A 20195-nucleotide genomic window follows, 5' to 3' on the forward strand; every position below is an offset into this window, starting at 1 on the left:
TTTATTAATATGTATAGATATATATTTACTTTGCATGATATGGCCAGGAACAACAAAAGACAACAAAACACCGAATATCAAAAGATAGGGGGATGATGTACGTTGAATGTACACATAAACGGGAGGAAAGATAATTTATCTCGAAATATACTTTAGTCGAAGGCCGTTATATTAGTCGTGTTCCGAGTGCCATAAAGAGTTGTATAAACTTTTAAATATAAATTATCTTCTTATCCTTGTATCTTGTATCGTTCTTTTCTCCCAAATGCATACAGAATCAATCGAAGCCGCTATATAGTGTGGAAAGATTCAATCGGGCATGAAGTGTCGCTACATTTACTGCAGCAGTTGTACTCCAACATTCCAATGCAATTTTAATTATGTTGCATTATTCACGCTTCCCCGGTATCGTGCATGTTGACTACGTGAAAGGTGTGGAAAATATCTAATTAGTTCAGTGCAATTGCAAAAAAAAGTTTAAATGAAATTCCCTATATGGATAAATCGCGCATATTTTCGTATAGCGAAAGCAGAAATGATCAGTGACGCATTAGTTCTGTGATTTATTTTTCCAAGTTTATATACTCACACACTCGTAATAAAACGCTAACGTGAGGTAATATCTCGTGACTGTATTTGCGCCTGCCTTATCAGATACTTTTCGGTTGATATTCATTGCGAGCTTAAACACACGATTCGGTGAAAATGTGGAAAAAGTAATTTTCTTTGTATATTTGGATTTACTGTAGTTGGTAAGGTTTACACACGGTTGAACTGGAATCGTAAAGATAGCTTGCAAGTATGAATAAAGAAAACCTAAGTTCAGCGAGCTTCAATGCATGCAGAAGGTGGTAAAGTCCGATATCGGTTGAGACTTTTGGCGATAAATGAAACCGGACTTCCTTGAGCATATAAAATTTGGTGCGATTTGCATCATAAATTTGGTTCAATTCGCATTACATTTTGTAAATTTCAGGTCGGAGTTGAAATCATATATCTGGAATGGGATATTTTGGAAAAGTCTTCCGTTTTTGAAACAGGATCAAGATTTGCTCGACTTAGGCTATCATTTCGTTACATGCTTGTTTGCTACCTACCAAATATATCCTTTCGCCGGCGTATTATACGGGCTTTGTGGTAAAATTGACAACCGAAATTTAAAGTTTTTGAGATAAAAACTGCCTAATCCTAGTTTTTCTGTTCTTGGTCTATATGATGTAACTTGTTATGATAAAGTCTGAGCATTTTCATCCACCGAAACCAGACTGCCAAATTTCAAGTCTACTGGTGGCGCTGAAACATTCTTTATTCGTAAAAACAATTGGTTCCTCCTGGCCTTCTCACTGTAATTGCATTATATTACGTGCAGTTCATGGTTTCTGATTGTTAGTACAAAATCTTCATTCATTGCTTTCCCACTTCCCGTTTGTTCAACTTAGCTAGTTTTCCCGTTCAGACGTTTCTATTTTTCTCCTTTATTACTCAGTTAAAAAGTTTACTTTCAAAGAGAACCACTTCGATTATTGATTGACAGCGCACGAGGTCTAACTAATTGTTAAAGATGCTCAGAAGAAGGACAAATTTACTAATTAACGGAAGGGCTTGGACCGTTTGAAGCTCCTATCATCCTTGAATAGTCATAATAGTGAGTCATTGGAGCATGATAAAATTAAATTTGTTTATTCACAAATTCGTAATCCCTTGAATTTGATGGTACCTGGCAGATGCTTGGACAGAGGCTACTCGTTTATCATTTCTTTAAAATTTTCGTACCAGTTGCTGTGTACCTGGTCGCAATTGCTACTCCTATCCTCTCTTAAATAGATTGGTGGGGGAAGTGGAAGGAACATGAAGTGTGAATATGCAGACCTTACATATTAGACCCAATATTCGGCTTCCTGAGATTTAGCGTTCAGACGATTTCCTGCTGGTGCTTCTTGCAGGCTTTTGGAACTGAAAGAATACTCCCTCAATTGAGAAAATATGTAGACTTCCCGTTGAGGGAAGATTTTTCCGAAGTATCTTAAGTTTGAGCCAGGAACGAATTCGTAGAAACTTTTAGGACGTCCGTACCAGTCGACTCAGCTGTGAATGAGTACCTGAGTCAAATCAGGGTAATAATCTCGGGCGAGCGCAATGTTGACCACAGTGTACCGTTACGGCCTTGAATGAAGTGCTCTAACACACTTCAAGGCCTAGATCCAATATGGATTGCTGAAGTAATAGATTATCTGATTTATATGCTTGAACTGATCTAGCCTGGAGACTCTATAGGGGCAATACTTATGGTATAAAAAGTAAACGTGCTAAATCCTGCACCAATCTATAGTCCCGTGCGCTTGGTAGCTGCTAAGGATTCGAATTAGTGAACCCTGATGCAAAACTGAGATGTCTGAAGTTCTTTACTATGGCCTAGACCAAACACCTGTTTTTACGTCGCTGGTGATGATGGCGATGAATGATTTCCAATCCCTGTGCGTTATTAGCTACTTTAACTTCTAAGTGAAGGATAGTAGGATTGAAATTGGCGTAGTTCCTCCGGAAATAGTTAGATGCACAAGTAATTGGCTGTCGGTTCGAGTTGAATTTCCCCTTCGCTTTGGTGGAATTAACGAAGAATTACTTGCAGAATTTTATTTGGTCATGATTCCATACCACATCCGGCGACTAAGCTGATTACAATTCGAGCAATTTATTGTTGATGGTGTTGACATTTCTGTCCCTCATTCAAATGTATCCGAAGCAATACCGAAAGCTAGCTGACCCACTTTTTTCTCTGACCTGGAACAAAATCCTTTCTAATTTTTTCAAGGATCAAACATCGATGACCTTGTCGATTGTAGGTATCAAGCGTCCATTGCAAACCACGTTTCGCCAAACAGTCCTTATAGCATGGATCCGGCATTTAGGATTTATTTAGGCCCTTGATGTACTCCACTCCACACAAGGGTGTAACGCAACAACATTGGTCTTGGGCGAAACGTAAACATAGGGCTTTGCACATGATCTATACTGTTGTTTTGCCGTATTCAAAGCATCCAAATTGGATTTAACCAGAAGGCGAAGTAGGACCAGCTCCCCTCGTTGATCCTCGTAGTAAAACATCTAGTTGGGCCGGTCCTAACCCGCTGGGAAGGATCTTAACCAACTCTGTCACTCCTCGAGCTAGAGGTATTGTACCTAAATCCCTCACGACTTCCCTTGATATCCTGGGACTTTCGCACAGTCTGGTTCAAACCATGCAGAAGTACACCATTCTGCATACGTGCTCGATGTTGCGGGGAGTACTCGATGGATTCTCCCATTGACCTACTACCGGCCACCACCACGGGCGTCCCTTTAGTTTTTAAGTAAGTAGGATTGTCCAAGCCTAGATCCTTGGCACTTAGTGCTAGTATTAGGTAAAATCCGGCATCTGCCGAGATTGTGATAACTCGGAAATAATAATAATAATAATAATCGCAACAATCTAATTGGATCCGAGCCTGGAAGTGTCTTACAGCACTTCATTCACAGCCGTAGCGGGACAATGCAGGATTACAGTACCCTATAGGAGGCAATGTGGCCAGCATTGCGGTCGCCGGGGATTATTAGCCTGATTTGGCTCAGGTGTTCATTTACAGCTGAGTCGATTGGCATTCGACGTCAAATCGCGATACTAATCCCAATGCCACTAGTGAGATTTCAACCGCGACCTTCCATACGATAGCCTTGTGCTGTAACCACTGAGGTATCTGGACACGCGCGCTTGCCAACATTTTTGCCGTCCAAAGGTACACATTTACCAAGGGTTTTCTCAGCTCTTTCGGTATAATATGGGTGTTCATGCTATGTCTAATTTTGACTTCTTTTTTGGTTGTAGGCATATAGGCAGCACCTCATCGGCATTTAACAAGGAACTTCAATATCAGGTTGGTATCGGCTACCATCATAAAAAAGTCTCAAGTTAGAAAGAAGGTTGCCTGAGGTAATTGTTCTTCTACGTTTTTGGCATCATAACAAGGCCAGTTTCAATAAAAACAATTACCATTGACACTTCTTCAGCAGCGTTAGCCAGCATGTCTGGTAATATTCGAGATCTGTTGCAGTCGCGATGGTTGTTTATTAGAAGGTTTAATCGTTGTCTGTGTGCTACAATTGTCAACCATTTTCTCTGTCATCTACCGGGATACTTCCTTCCCTTCTTCACGTAGTCATATCATTGAAGACGCTGCTCTTGTAGTTTTTTCACGATCGATATAATCTTATATCGATTGTGGATTTGAGACGTCCGTTGATCTGTTGTTCACAAAGAGCGCCAGTTGTTGAACGCTGCTTCAAACAATGTCAGAGAGCAGTTCACCATACGCTCACAGCATCAATCCTAACTATTTAAATTGCACAGTTCTAGTAGGTCACTGACACTGACAGTCATAGTGCCTGTTTCCCTGGGGTCGATTGACAAAAATTTTGTTTTCTTCAGATTGAATCTGAGACCGTGTTGCAACTTTCCTATGGGACGCTAGGAAAACATCTGCATTAAGCAGTCTGCATCTATTCATCGACTTTAAGGCCGCCTATGATAGCATAGCCAGGGTAAAACTGTACACGGCCATGAGAGAATTCGGTATCCCGACGAAATTGATAAGACTGACTAGGCTGACCCTGACCAATGTGCGAGGCCAGATAAAAGCAGCAGGATCACTCTCAAGACCATTCGACGTCAACAACGGTCTACGACAAGGGGATGACGGCGCGAGATCTTAGGCTCTACATCAATGAAGGCAAGACAAAGTATATGGTGGTAACGTCAGCACCGAAGACGAACCAACCAACAACATCAAACCGCACTGGTCAAACAGGAAGAATAAGGATAGGAGAATACCACTTTGAGACCGTTGACAATTTCTCCTATCTAGGGTCGAAAATCACAAACGATAACAGCTACGATGATGAAATCCGCGCACGGTTGTTGTCAGCTAACAGAGCCTATTTCAGCTTACCATAGGGTTAAAGCTCTTACTGTACAAGACAATGATTTTGCCAGTCCTCATGTATTCTTCGGAGACTTGGGTTCTTAGCAAGAAGAATTGCGAACTCTGGCTCAATAGATTACGGTGGGCGGGTTACTTAATCCGTATGGATGAGGATGATCCAGTCCGGAAAGTCTATAAGGGTTATATCTATGGTAGAAAAAGAAGACGAGGCAGACCCTGCCTAAGATGGAGCGATGGCGAAAGCCACGACGCCAGACAGCTTTTAGAGATATCGAATTGGTGGACCTCGGCGCAAAGCAGGAATGTCTGGAGTTCTTTATTAAAGTGGGCCGAGACCGGATACCGGGTGTTGCGCCGTTGATGATGATGATAAAATAGTGTGTGGGACGCTTGACAAAAACAAAAAGCAGTGGTGGGAGGGCACTTCTTTGAAGAACACCGACAGAGACACGGATGTGTTTTGATATTCCCGCGATACCACACTTTGGCTTTTAATTTTTGGATCACAAACACGAGTTGTTCTGGCATTAGGTATTGTTGCAGAGCGTTCTAGATGAGTTCGTGTGACATACGGTCCAACGCCTTCTCTTAATCCAGAAATGCATTGTAGAGAGGGCAATGCTTCTCACGGAATTCCCCCGTCAGTAGTTCCGCAGTTCTTGACAAACCCGTCTTGATTCGCAGTTATTTGAACGCTGTCACTAATACGGTTGTCAAGAATGAATTGAGAAATCTTCATGGTATCGGATTACAACCTGATCGGACGTTTGTTCAGTTGGACCGAATTGAGAAATCACTGAGCCCCGGTGTTGGGTACCTTCTTCGCCCTTTCTCCCTTTCCAGAGCTCAGCTGCGATCTCGTCAAGTCCTGTTGTTTTCCTCGATTTAATTCGTTTTACTGCTTCTTCGACTTCAGTGGCGCTGACAGGTGGAATTGCTTCAAATGTCGGCAGTGCTCGTGGAAACGGGGGATGAACAAATTCTTCTTTTGAAATCTGCTTGTCGATCGATGCGTTGCCGTTGGCTTTTGACAAGTCGATCTTGATCGAAGTTGATTAAACCGTTCCGAGTGTCCAATTTATCGTAAAGGTCTTTGTAATGGACCATTCGGGTAACAACAATAATTTTCTTTGCTGTTCGATTGACATTCTTGTTAATTTGTTGATTGATCAGTGTTCTACCGTCGAGAAATGTATGGTAAAGTCGTTTCTTTCCACGGACCTCCATTCGGACATCGCCATTCCAAAGCCAAGTATCTCGGTTGATCAACCGCTTACTTGGTAACCCTAAGGGTTGCATAGCTCGCTTTGTGGATTGTTTTTTTAAGGTTTTGTGTAAAACAAAACCTTATTAGAATCGATTCGATGTCTGTCTGTCCGTATGTCTGTCTGTCTGTCCGTCCGTCTGTCTGTCTGTCCGTCTGTCTTTTTTTTTTTTTTATTTTTTTTTTATGGATGGAGGTGGAAATCTTAGAAAGACACTGCCGCGCCAGGTTGCAGCAGCGTGTGGGATTCTCACCCACTAAAACCACCCCCACTTTCTCCTTTTTCCTTCCCCGCGGGACCGCCGCAAAGCATTACTTCGCGGGGTGGACTGTGCTTTACGCGACCACGCCTTCCGTTCTTCGCGTCCTCCTTGCGCGCTCCGCTCTTGTCAGTTCTTCTTGTATTCGTTTGATGGCGGTGTTCACCGCACACCAGTTTCCCTCCGATTTCAACATTTCCCGGACGATGTTCTGCGGGCTTAGAGTGGTTTTCAGGGAGTCTTCCAGACTCCTCCTTTCTGAGAGAAATCGTGGACAGTGGAACATAACATGCTCCGGGTCCTCAGGTGTGCAACCACATTCAGGACACAAGGGAGAATCATCCAGCCTGAATTGGTGCAGGTACCCCCTGTAACCGCCATGTCCTGACAGGAATTGCGTCAGATGGTAGTTAATCTCACCGTGTCGTCGCTGGATCCACTCTTCAATACGGGGAATCAAAGTGTGGGTCCAGCGACCCCTCTGCTAGTCATCCCACCGTTTCTGCCACTTTTCCAGCGACTCCCGCCTTGCCGCCTTTCGACATTCTGCATCCTTTTCAAGAGGATTCATTTTCCTTGTCTCGTACAGGCAGCGTGTCTCACTTGCCAGAATGTCTATCGGGATCATTCCCGCAATAACACACGCTGCCTCGCCTGATATTGTTCTGAAGGCGCTGCACACCCTTAGCGCCACTAAGCGGTAAGTCATATTTACTCTCCTACGATTACTCTCACACGCTAATGCTTCCTCCCAAACTGGTGCCGCGTATAATAGTGTGGAGCGAACCACTCCGGCCACAAGTAATCTGCGACTATACCTTGGACCTCCAATGTTAGGCCTCATCCGCGCTAATGATACGCTGGTATTTGCCGCTTTCTCACAGGCATAGTCCAGATGTCCCCTGAAATTGATCTTAGCGTCAATCATCACCCCCAGGTATTTGATAACCGGCTTCGAAGTGATGACGTGACCACCAACGCGAATATTAATCGTATTCCTCTTCCTACGATTGGTAATCAAAACCGCCTCCGTTTTTTGTTCCGCAAGATCAAGCTGAACCATCTCCAGCCACGCTTTTATGGCGCTAATGGTTTCGTTAGCGTACATTTCGTCTTCAGGTTCTTTCGCGACGACAACCACAGCTAGATCATCTGCGAAACCGATTATCGTGGCCTCCTTTGGCACGGGAAGGACAAGGACCCCATTGTACATGACGTTCCACAGGAGAGGACCCAACACTGAGCCCTGTGGTACTCCTGCGGTGACGGTGTACTGCTTGGATCCCTCATCCGTGTCGTACCAAAGTGTCCTCTCCGAAAGGTAACTGTTGAGGAGCTTAGTCAAGTAACTAGGGACACCCGTGTTAGCCAGTGAACTTTTTATCCACTCCCAGCTTGCGGTATTGAACGCATTTTTGATGTCCAGCATTTTTTAGACGACATCGCGTCTCGAGCCAGCTTCAAAACAACGTCTACGGCGTCGATCGTTGAGTGGGCTTGACGAAATCCAAACTGTCGCTCCGATAGTCCATCCTTGTATTCGATGATAGGGAGCAGTCTGTTGTAGATGACCCTTTCGAGCATCTTTCCTGCCGTATCGATAAGGCAAATCGGTCGGTATGATGAAGGGTGTCCTGGGTGTTTATTCGGCTTCGGGAGCAAAACTAGTTTTTGCCTCTTCCACCGATCGGGGAAAATTCCTTCTATCTTGCATGTCTCAAACACGCTGATAAACCAGTCGGGTCTGGTCTTAAGAGCGAGTTTAAGGGCTCTATTGGGAACAGCATCCAGACCGGGTGCTTTGTTATCACCAATTCTCCGGAAAATTTGCATAAGTTCCTCCTCAGTTACCGCAGGTATGGTGTAGACGTCGAGTGCTTGCTTGTGTTGTTTGCGCTCCCCTTTATCCGGGGGGAAGAGCGCCGTCACGATATCGAGCAGAAGATGCGGACAGGTCAATTGTGGTGTTCGCCCTCTCATCTTCTTCATAACTATCCTGTACGCTGTTCCCCAGGGGCTTTGGTCTGCCTCTGTGCAAAGCTCCTTGAAGCATTCTCGCTTGCTGGTCCGTATAGCCTGCTTAAGCTTACCTCGAAGGTTCACATATGCTAGCCGTTTCTCGTCGAAGTCTGGTGTTGCTCTAGATCGTTGGCAGATCCTTCTAGCATGAAAACATGCATTCCGTAACACCGCGATCTCTTCATTCCACCAATAGTTTGAGCGCCTTTTTGCGAGAACTCGTCGTCTCGGCATAGCAGCGTCGCATGCTCTTGTTATGCGTCCCATCATTTGCTCTACCTTTTCCGTAGCCGCACCACCGGGACATTGGGCTCCCAATAGCATCTCTATGAATGCATCCTCCTCAAGCCCCTTCACGGACCAGCCCCGGTTTCCAGCCTCACGGGAACACGTATCGACGCATGGCCCATATTCGATCTGGAGGAAAATCGCCTGGTGGTCGCTGTGAGTATAATGCTCACTGACAAACCATGTCATTCTCCTCGCCAATGTGGTACTCACATATGCCAGATCGACTATTGAGCCCGACCCTGTCCCACGAAAAGTGGAAACGTTTCCCGTGTTGGCAAGCACCAAATCTAGCTCCGCGAAAGCCTCGAGCAGGATACGGCCCCTGGCATTCGTAGTGCGACTGCCCCAATCAACGGCCCACGCGTTGAAATCACCAGCTATGATCTTGGGGTTTCGACTTCTTGCATCCGAGACTAGCATACCTAGCATTCCTTCGAATTCTGTTATCGTCGCGCTTGGTGGAGCATAGCAACTATATATATAGATACCAGCTATTTTTGCCCTGACGAATCCAACTTCTGGAAACTCCATCACTTCTTGAATGGCCTGATTTCCACACGCCCATATTGCCGCCTTACCAGTTTCATCTGCAGTCCAGGCACCGCTCTTATTGTTGCGATAGGGCTCACTGATTATGGCAGCTTCCATTCCCTTCTCATAGATGGTCTGCGAGAGAAGGTCTTGCGCTGCCTCGCAGTGGTTGAGGTTGATTTGTATCAACCTCATTTTTTTACTGCATTCAAGGCTCGCCTAAACACTGGGCATCTGCTGCTGCCTGCAACGTGCCGACAGTCGACGCCTTTTTTTTCCTTGCAGAACATGCATTCAGGCTCAGCCTTGCATTCCCTGAACATATGGCCTTCTCCCCCACATTTTCTGCAACATTTTGACCTGTCACAGTCACCGGTGCATTTCGCCGCTATGTGGCCGAATTCCAGGCATCTAAAGCAGCGCTTAAGCGATACCTGCTCCCTGAGTCGGCAAACGACCCAACCTATTTTTACTTTCCCAGCCGCCAGCAGTTTGAACGCTGCTTCAGTTGGTAAGCTTATAGTTGCCGTTTGCGTGCCTCCGTATGCCTTCCTCAGTCCCCTGATTGCGGAATCTTGCAAGCCAAGTGGTCCGAACTGCTTTTCTAAGGCGTCACGGATATCCTCCTTGGTCGTGATTTCGTCAATGTCCTTACATTCTATGACAAGCTCCTGCTTTCTGACCCGTACTTGAGCTTCTTCTCCTAAGAACTTCTCCACCTTGCCGAGGAAATTTTCCACCGTTTTGCCCGGAGACTTCTTCAGCTCCAGCATCAAGTCTCCTTTCTGGGAGCGTCTGATTCGGCTGACGTTTTCTCCAAGGTCCATCAGCTCAGGATCGGATTTGACCTTCCTAAGGATATCGGCGTAAGTCATATCCCCTTTTTTGGAGATGATTATTAATTCGGGTCGTAATCTTCTTTTCTGCGTCGTGTTTTTCCTTCCACCAACCTTGGCCCATGCTTCCTTGGTCCCTTTTTGAGGCTTTGCCTCCCTTGGGTCAATTGGAGCCGGCTCCGCAGTTTCCACGATGTTGGTAACTTTGTTTCTCTTGCCTTTTGCCGGTGAGAGGCCTTTTTGCCTTTTCGCGTCCTGTGAGGATCCGAAAGAATCGTTCGCGCACTCTCTACTCCTCTTTTCAAGTTTACCGCCCTTTGGATGTTGAGGGGGTGTCACTTGTGTTGCCTGGGTGACGCTTGATTTCTTCGAGCCGTTTTTTTCTTCCTTGGCACCATTATATAGTACCCGAATGGTACGCACCATGTTTTTGATGGCCTGGTGCACGTTGTGTTTGTCCTTAATAAATTCAGACAACTCTACTATTTTACCTCCGAGTAGGGCAAACGATGATTCTTCCGGGCTCTGACATAGCTCCTCCGCTTGGTTTTCACATTGGGCGCTTACGTACTTATTAGCCTTCCGAATGCTTCCCTGATTTCCTTCCTTCATCAAGGTTGATTTCGGAGGAGATCGCGCTATCGTCGAGCTTCTCTTAAATGGATCAACCATTAAGTCCTGCGACATATTTCGACCAGGTGTAGTTACCCCGCTATGGGCTAATACCTGACCAGTTTGTGCCCCATCTTTTCTTGGGTTTTGAACAGGCGTTCTCGGGAGTGATGTACTCCTTTTAAATGCCTCTTTCTCCAGGCTACTTGTAGTATTTGATGCAACGGTGGCCAAGTAATCCACCACCGAGGCACTGCAGTCGAGGGATATCGACGGCCGGGAGCCTGCTTGCCCACTCCCAAAAGCTGCCGGTACTGGGTTTCCGAAGCCCTGCACCGTAACTTTATTCTCCTTCTGTTCCTGCATGTTTGGTTTTATTTCTGGGTATCCTTCCCATAGCCAATTTTTATCCACGGGCGGGCGTTTACTTCCCACCTACCCGGCCTGCGCATAAGCATGCCCATACACGCACACCTCCAAATGCGTATATGTGCATATTCCTACGCATCCGCCGAGCATTCCCTTATCCGCACGAAGGGACGCGCCTGATGGGAGGTTTGGCAACTCCGTACAGGTCTGTCTGTCTGTCTGTCTGTCTGTCACAGCCGATTTATTCGGAAACGGCTGAACCGATTGTCACGAAAATTGGTAGGAGTATGTGATCTGCCGTTCCCTTTACATGCAGCAACTGACGCCATTTTGTGTTAAGTTTAAGGGGGACTCCCCATACATGTGAAAGGAGGGTGCAACATTTTTTTTCATAAAATGTGGCCATGTGGGGTATCAAATGAAAGGTCTCAATTAGTACTTTTCGAAACTGGTTCAATATTTGATATTTGGTGAAACATAGGGGAGTGAGGGCTCAAAATATGACCCCCAAATAGTGTAACAGGTCTCGTTCTCAGAACCTATCCAACCGAAAAATCTGAAAAAAATCTCAGTAGTGCATCTCTACGAAATCTAGGCCTCAAAATATATCCGGTTCCGATATCTGCACAAATAAAGTTAATAATAGTATATTTCCACATTTTAGAAATTTACCCGGCACCCCTCTTATGTTCATCCCAGAAGTACAAAATTTGGCATACGTATAATAAAGAACATAGTGCACAATTTGGTCAAGTTTGAAGAAAATCCAACTATTATTAACAAAGTTATAGGGGGTAAAACTTTATAATTTTTTGTGAATTTCAACCTGCATGACGTCATCATCACATATCAATCTGTCAATACCACAACGAAGTAGGTTCGTATGAATTGGGTGGAAAAGAATTATTTTGTTTTAGTTCTTTAATCATTTGTATATGAATATCAATTATTCCAATGAGACATGTGTGTATGTAGGTATATAGTATATGCGTGCTAATGAACTTTGCGGGTAGAGCCTAATTCAGATAGATATAAGAAGTAAATCGGAAATATGGGTACGATCAATTTATATACGTGCCTATATGTGTACAGTATTCGAAAATAGGCAGTTTGTTTGTTTAGGGTGAGCGTAACATCTACGGCTGTAATATGTACGTATGTCTCGTAGTTTTGTAGCTGTATACGGGTAGAAAAATGTGCGTTGAAATTTCTTAGATAAGATGAACACAAAACCTTTATATCCGAAGCACGAGCTTCCGGTATTCCGACTTGTTTTATTCTTCCACATTCGCAATTGCTTTTTTATTGCTGGGTTTCGCAAGACAGCTATCAACGACTGATGTTCAGGTGCGGTAGTCTCATAGGGAACGGCCAGTGTCGGTGATAAAATGTCGTATTACCATTCCTACTTTAAAGTCCGGTAAGATGAGACAATCGTGAATGTCGGCAAAGTCAACTATATGCTCGCAATCCTCATTGCGTAGCCCAAACCCCTTTCCTCCATGGCACCTATTCCGGTCTGTCTTTTCACTCATATGACCAGTAAGTTCGCCTGCAATGACACTATAGTCATCAGCAGGCACAGGTCTTAACATAGAGAAGCTACCAGAAGGCATCTTTGTTGACATAGATCGACCCGTCTGTGGTGGATATGCAATGAAGAAGTGAATTGTGCGATCAGCCGATATAATGGTGAGCTTCATCAGCCGGTCATAAAATCACTCGCCTTCTTTAATGGCATCACGGATTTTTTCAGAGACGACAATGTCATCACCATATTGGGTATGTGAGCTACTAAAATACAGAAGTTTATGACCATTTTTACCACGTTCGCGTCCTATGTCGCTGCTTTCGGCACCACACCATCTGTTTCTTGTAGAGCGCAAATATCTGTGCGTTTTTTTCCGAATGATTCTTGCGAGCTCCTCGGCCTTTCCAGCGGGGGTGTCCATATTTAGCGTGCAGTTACGCATTCGTTTCGCTGGGACTAATTTATTTACATCCGGAGGTCGTGCATGCGTCAGGAACCTTTGCCCATTTCTCGATAGGACCGGGTCTTGTCCTGCCGCGTCAACTGAGGTTAACGCCCTAGCATTTCTCCGAGGCTCAGGATAGTTCAACATTTCGCGGGACCTGCCACCAAGAGAGATCAGATAAGTTGGTTGGTAATATCCCCTGAACTCTCAGACTATGAGAAAACACTGAGCACTGAAACCCCAGAATATGATAGACATTGCGGACATCATCAGTGTTAATCCAATACGACATTCTTTCTCTTTTTTACAAGGTCCTATCAAAGTAAGTACAATAATGTCCCACTGCTAGTGGAAGGGGATTGTCTGCCGAAGCCACACTATCCTATATCGTTTAGTGTTCTGCTTCAAGTTGAAGAAAACGAGGGTGCTGCCATGGAAGAACATCCCGCTGCCCCCCTGAAATTAAATATTCGGGTTTTGGAGTTGTATAGAAAATGGTTGTTGATGGTTTTTAACGGCAAATGCGTTCAGATTTCATCTTCACCCACCTAATCTGGGAGTCTTCTTTTCTTTTTCCCTGTTAATCCAGTCTGGGACTATGCTGGATCATTTCCATGTTTTTCGTGCTGATTGTATTCTTCGACGTTATCAGTATGTAAATTGCAATTGAATAGATATCCAAATCAGTCGAAAAGTTTTTTGTGTCCAAAACATGACAAAAAGTAGCTTTCGTCAATTTTTGTGGTGTATCTGTCAATCAATAAAACAATTGTTTCAATCCCTATCTCCACAGAAGAGCAAATCAAAACAAATTTCATAATAGCCGTTATCGTCATCGCCATTGATTGCCTCTTCAGTTATTGTTTTTAATAATTTCAAAACACTATTGTAAGACCAAGTTCAGCATTATATAACACATGGAGAGCTTAACAGCGAATGATAAGCTAATTAACGACCTCATATAAATCAGGTATCTCCGACGCAATCGCGGACGTACCTAAAAGGCCACCAACAACTTAAGCCTACTTTTCAGCTGGAATAAGTTCACTTGATTTTCGATAAGCAACTGTAAAATTGTCGGGTAATTTTATACAAAGTTACAGAGTCATCTAATTGGGGGTGATAGTGTTGCTTTTAGCGCTATCAAGTCAATTAAATGGAGCACACAAAAAAAGGAATTAATCGGAGCAAGTGCATGGCGGGCTTATTGAGGATTATCTTGAGCTGGTCGAGTAGTTTCAATTAAATGGAAGAGGGTCAAACCAGGCCGGGACATATTATAGTCGGACGGGGTCGTAAATTATGCACACAATGAATTAATGGCACAAAAGCCTTTTCATAATAGAGCGAACAGAATAAAAGGTACATATCTGATTGGTCTTGAGTTTTGAAAAAGTAATTGACAGCTTACGTAGTATACACGCAGATTTGAGAGTTTGTGGTGCATTTTTATCAGCTCACCAAAGGGAATTTTTTTATTCCATTGACAGACAGATGGTATCTTGAAAGACGCTATCTTGCACAAGGATAAGATACTTGCATGACACATTCACTTTTACAACGATGAAAATTTAAGTCATTGGTTCAACTCTGAATGAATTTATGGTTAGAGCAATATTTGTGATGATAATGCGAATTATTTTAGGTTGTTGATCCGGTTGCATTCATATTTTTTAGTCAGAATTCAGGGGCCTGATAAGATTCATGTCTACCATATGTTTTATTGTGAAATTCCGTAATGATATATTCTGTTTTTGCCTTAAATAAGGTGGCCGGTAGTCGAGCAAGTTCTTCTCTCTTTTTATTTCAATTTAGTCTGAACGTTTATCCCAACATTTAACAGAGTTAGGTACCAATTCCTCTCAACTTCGCTCCTTAAATTTAATTATCTGCAAGAGTCATTTCAGCTTAGCTTTGGATGGGACCGTAGACTATTTTAATTGATGCATGCTTCAATGCGCCTTCTTTTAGGTGACGTTGTGCTAACTATGAGGAGTAGACGAAATGCGGTTAATAAGTTTCTAATCTATGATCAATACCTTATCGCCGTCATTTCTTCATTGGGGTGGTTTCCCTTCACAATACCTAGCACTTCTTGGGGATGAAAATGAGCATTGCATCTCTGTTCGATCTCAGAAGGGCTGAGCTTTTGGGAAAATCAAATTAAATAATGAAAGAGTAAAGGGCTTGTAATGCCTAACTTAACCCTTATTCCTGTAGTGCCCATCCAGCGTATCAAGCCGCCGTTGTTTCGGCCGGCCTTTTGGTCGTTTACCATCGATTTCGATGTTCAGACCAAAATTCTCATTGGCGCGAATTACGTGACCATATCATCGAAGACGCCTCTCCCGCAGTTTTTCTGCGATCGGTGTAACCCCATATATATCCCGAATATCCTCATTTTGAGTGTGATCAAAACGTGTCCCGCCACTAGTCCAACGCAACATCATGGTCTCCATTACCGCAAGACGCCGTTCATTGTCTTTTATAGTTGGCCAACACTCAGAACCATAGAAAGCAACAGGACGGACGACATTGTAGTAGGTTTGAGGCGTTTGTTGATACGTCGATCACAAAGAACACCAGTTGTGGAACGCCACTTCATCCAGGTTGCGTTAATGCGTGAAGCAATTTCATAACGTAGTTCTCCATTGGCTGATAGCATTGATCTGAGATATTTAGATCACTCAGCTTTGAGCAGGTCACTGCCGCTGACAGTGATTCTGCCTGTTTCATGGGGATCGGTTGTCAAAAACTCAGTTTTATTCAGATTCGATCTAAGACCGTGTTCCATGAGGTGATCATTCCATTTTGGGAATACTATTAAATTCAAAAGCTGGAACTGCCATTTTTCTAAGTTGTCTTTGAATGTTGATTTTATTTTACATTTTCTGAAACATCAGCGTCCTAGATCCTTTATTGCTTCTCTGAGCCGCCCATCATTATTTTTACCGTTTAGTATCGTATCAGCTAAGTTTAGTTAGGATTTCACTATCATCGATGGCATCAATGCATGCGATAAGAACACTGAACCAACACTGAAGGAAAGTGAGTGAGTCACTATTTATATTTTAGATTCGATTGGAACCCCTTGGCGCGATCAAAAAAGATGCAAAAAATCAATCTGCTTACCTTACGTCAGATCAATGAATATCGTCATGCCTATTTCCCTCACTACCCGTTTGAAAGAAAAGCTTCAGTTCCAATGGTAAAATAGTTTGGCTCTGAATGTTCTTATTATTTCAAGAAAGCAAATGCACCATGCTTGCTACAATCTTTGTTCCTATCTTTGTACGTTATTATACATCTACCCTACATTCGTTGTAGTTGATCGCCAATGATAAGTCACATGGGACTCAGTTGGTACTTCACTGGTTAATTCCCTGAAAGCAACCTTTAAGAAGTCCATTTTCGACTCAGCTCCGTGATGATTGATCTGCTTGTAGAGAGAGAGGACAGGAAGAGCTCATTAGTTAAATTTTGAATTGTGATTTCAAGGTTTAAGCATGACTGCGGCTAGTTTCTCGGGAACTTATTCTGTAATTTGTTAGTGTTTTCGTTACTGACAGATTGGAACTTCCATTGTTTTCCTCTTAAAGATCAAAATCATCTCTGGCCTTTATCTTCCTTCTTGATAAGCCTGTTTTTGATTGGGACGATTTTGCTGGACCTACCGGCTTTAAAGGTAACATATCATTGTCATTTTGATTGCGGTTTTGTCAGCTTCCTCCATCTGCTCTGGCTTTTTCGAAGAAGGATATTTTTGAAGTCGTATGTATGATTGAAGTCCTATATATTATTGAATTGGACAAGTTTTCTCGGACGCGATTGTCGAAATGATTGAGCGTCTGTTTATTGATCTCTTACTCCGGATTCGAGTCCTGTTTCTGGTTGTGAATATTTAAAATTGCTTTCAACCTTGCCCTACTGTTAGAAATACAACATTATTAGATAAAAAACTGTTCCTGTTGCTCTGTTAATCCTATATATATAAAACCTAGGAGCTCTTATTCTAGCTGTTGATCCTGGAAGCTGTCGGTCTAGAATCAATCCCTCTTATTCATCATAGTCTTATTAATCGCTCCCTACAATTGGGTTCCACTGCATGGCATAGCCACGAATGCATTTGTCGTTCTTTTTTAAAGTGTGACATATCCATTGTTACTGCCACTATTGCTCTCTAATTTGGACGAGTGGCGCATCAAATGATGATATCCGCGATCGATATGGGGTTGAATCGATCGTGGAAAAATTGCGGAGAGACGCATTCGATCGTATGGTCACCTAATTCGAGTTAACGAGAATTCACTGGCCAAGATTGGTCTAAGCATCGAAGTCGATGGGAAATATTCAAAAGTCGACTGAAAGCATGGAGGCTTGATACGCGGGATGGTGATCTGAAAGCCTCGCGACTCCATCTAAATCAGCCCTTTGACAGACCAAAATGGAGGAACTGATAAAAAAGAGCCCTTCCCCTTTTAAACGGGACAAAGGCTGAAGAAGAAGACTTTCGCCTTCTAATTAACACATCTACCTGGTCCGGTCGGACGCAGCTCATTCTTCGAGATTTCCTCAGCAAAGAATACTTCAATGACACGGTAGAGGCAGGTGTTAAGCCTTGGAGCCTTTTTGTAACATTGAGGTCACTTGCGCGTGCTGTTTTCGTATCGAGCTAACTTTGATGTTGGTGTTGAAGTATCCGCGTTTGAACATTTAAAATAAAACAGCGAAGGCAGATCTAGCACTGCCAATGCATCGACTGACACCAAACTCGATGCCACCATCGATAGCAACACTTACCAAGATAGATAAATAAATTATCTTTAGTCTGACTCTTCTTCCGCTCTGTCCAAATCCAAAGGGCTTGGCCAAAGTCTATAACTCGTTCAGAGAGAAAGTCATCAGCATCAGCGTTTTGAGGAAATATGTCTTGGTTTATTGAAGTCTTCCATGTTCTCTGATGAAAATGTCAACGACAACAAGAAGCAATAGTATCCGTGACAGAATGCAACCTTGTCAGACTCCACTTGGAAACACCTGACATTTTACAACGTTATTTGCCCTTCCTGCGTAGAGAATTTTAGGTGCGTTACCTGTTAATACTATCGAAAGTCTAAATGTAATGTTACGGTGTTTCTACTGATTAAATTATTTGAAAAAATTAGACTGTTTTTGCTTTTTGGCTAATATTTGATTCGCATATACCAATATTTTGAGGACACGAAGAAAACAAGTGATTCCCGAAATATCCGTATATGTGAATGAAATAAAAATATTAGCAAAAAAAGGAAAAAGGAAAAACTGTCTAATTCTTTCAAATCACTATCTAAAGTCTTTTCGAAGTTGATGGAGAACAGGTGAAGTGAAGATTTGAACTCTGCATATCGTTCCAAAATGATCCGCAAATGTGTTCAGTCCAGGAGGGATCCTCGGGAAATACAGCTTGCTCTCTGTCGATCAAGCTTTCCATATGTTCTTTAATGTACTACGTTACCATTCGTCACAGGACTATCGAGACTATTGTTGCCGCTACGGTCGCCAAGATCGTTTTTCCACATCACATATCCGAGCAAGGTGTTATCAAATTCCGCTTTGGTATTCAGATGAAACATCACGATCCAGTGTCACGTGTCATTGGACTGCATTCAGTTGCTGATAAAAAACCTCTTTCTCCCCCAGCATTGGAGATCTCCGGATCAATATTAGCATTTTGAGAGTGGACAATATTCATATCCACATCAAAGCTTCCTTGCATCCTTTCTTTGGGACAAATAACTGATCCCAAAAAAAAGTCATTCATCTAGCAATGTTATGTTGTAAGTTAGCTGCTGTCTGATTTTCTTTTCAAATTATTTTCCTAGACGTACCTCCTTATTAAGGTTCTGTGTGAAACAAAACCTTATTAGAATCGATCCTCTGCCTGTCTGTCTGGAAACGGCTCAAGCGATTGTCACGAAATTTGGTGAGATTCCCTTAGCAAGTGGCGCCATTACCTCTTCAGTTTAAGGAGGGGTTCTCCATACATGCGAAAGGGGATTGTAATTTTTTTGAGCAGAATATGATCATGTGGGGTATCAAATGAAAGGGCTTGCTTAGTAATTTTCGAGCATGGTCTTATGTCTGACATTGGATGAAATATAGGGGCCTCGTTCTCAGAACCTATCCGACCGAAAAACCTGAAAAATCAAAGCACATTTCTTTTCCTGCTGTTGGCTGATATTTTGTGAAAACATTCTCATTCATTTTTTAGAGTGACGCTGTCGCTGAATTTTGAGGGCCGCCCACATGGTCCCTCATTCAGATCACGGCAATTGCAATTAAGAATCCCATCACATCAAGAAAAATTTGAAAATAAAACTATTGTCCGATTGCTCTGGATTTATTTTATTTATTATATTTATATTTTATATTTATTTATTCTAGAGTAATAGTTAATTATTATTTTTACTAAATAGTTAGGTGATAAGTTAAATCGCGAGGAGGTTCTGTTTTTTTTTCATAGGATTTCGGTATCCAACGACGTTTTAGATAAACTAACATCCGATGCTATGAATGTCGAGTATTTAGCCTGGATTGATGCTTTAATATTTACATGATAGTCTGCTAGTCGATAGTTCGAATTATAAGATGGAAGGAGGCTGATGAGTGCCCCTCATTTTCCGTTTTCAGACCCTTCCTGTGTGTTGGAACTAGGCTTCTTTAGCAAGAATACATCAAAATATATTACCTATGTGTTACTCTTTTGCCTTGAAAATTTAATCCTAAGTAGTCAACAGGAGATATAAAGACTCAAGGATGCGTTATGAATTTTAAATTTATTGACCATTGTGGGACAACAGGTATTTAAAAAAATATTGTCAGTATCTGACCCAGATCAGATTACAATATATGTTGTGTTTCAAGAAGCCCTATCGCGTCATTTACCATTAAATTTCATGACGTTCACTGCAGTCTAGCGGCAGTGAATATTGAGAATTATTATTTTTTTTGGCGGAATATTTGGAGCGACGACTCGTAGATGTAGGTAGCATAGTATGCATAGAAGTCTTTTTCTTCTTTAG

At 42.8% G+C, this 20195-nt stretch overlaps 1 protein-coding gene across 15 annotated transcripts in view; it reads left to right on the forward strand.

Moving 5' to 3' along the window:
* LOC119658683 (TLD domain-containing protein 2) overlaps positions 1-20195 on the forward strand; it is a 357611-nt gene that overhangs the window by 170473 nt on the left and 166943 nt on the right. The window contains exon 1 of one of the 15 annotated variants that reach the window (XM_038066258.1): positions 263-716. The exons of the other annotated variants lie outside the window; for them this stretch is intronic. Within the exon in view, the coding sequence (XP_037922186.1) occupies positions 706-716 (11 nt within the window). The 5' untranslated portion in view covers positions 263-705. Of the gene's footprint in view, positions 1-262; positions 717-20195 lie in introns of those variants that run through there. 15 annotated transcript variants of the gene reach the window in all.

The sequence above is a fragment of the Hermetia illucens genome, chromosome 6 (assembly GCF_905115235.1).
Source record: "Hermetia illucens chromosome 6, iHerIll2.2.curated.20191125, whole genome shotgun sequence".
In the NCBI taxonomy this organism is placed as follows: domain Eukaryota; kingdom Metazoa; phylum Arthropoda; class Insecta; order Diptera; family Stratiomyidae; genus Hermetia; species Hermetia illucens.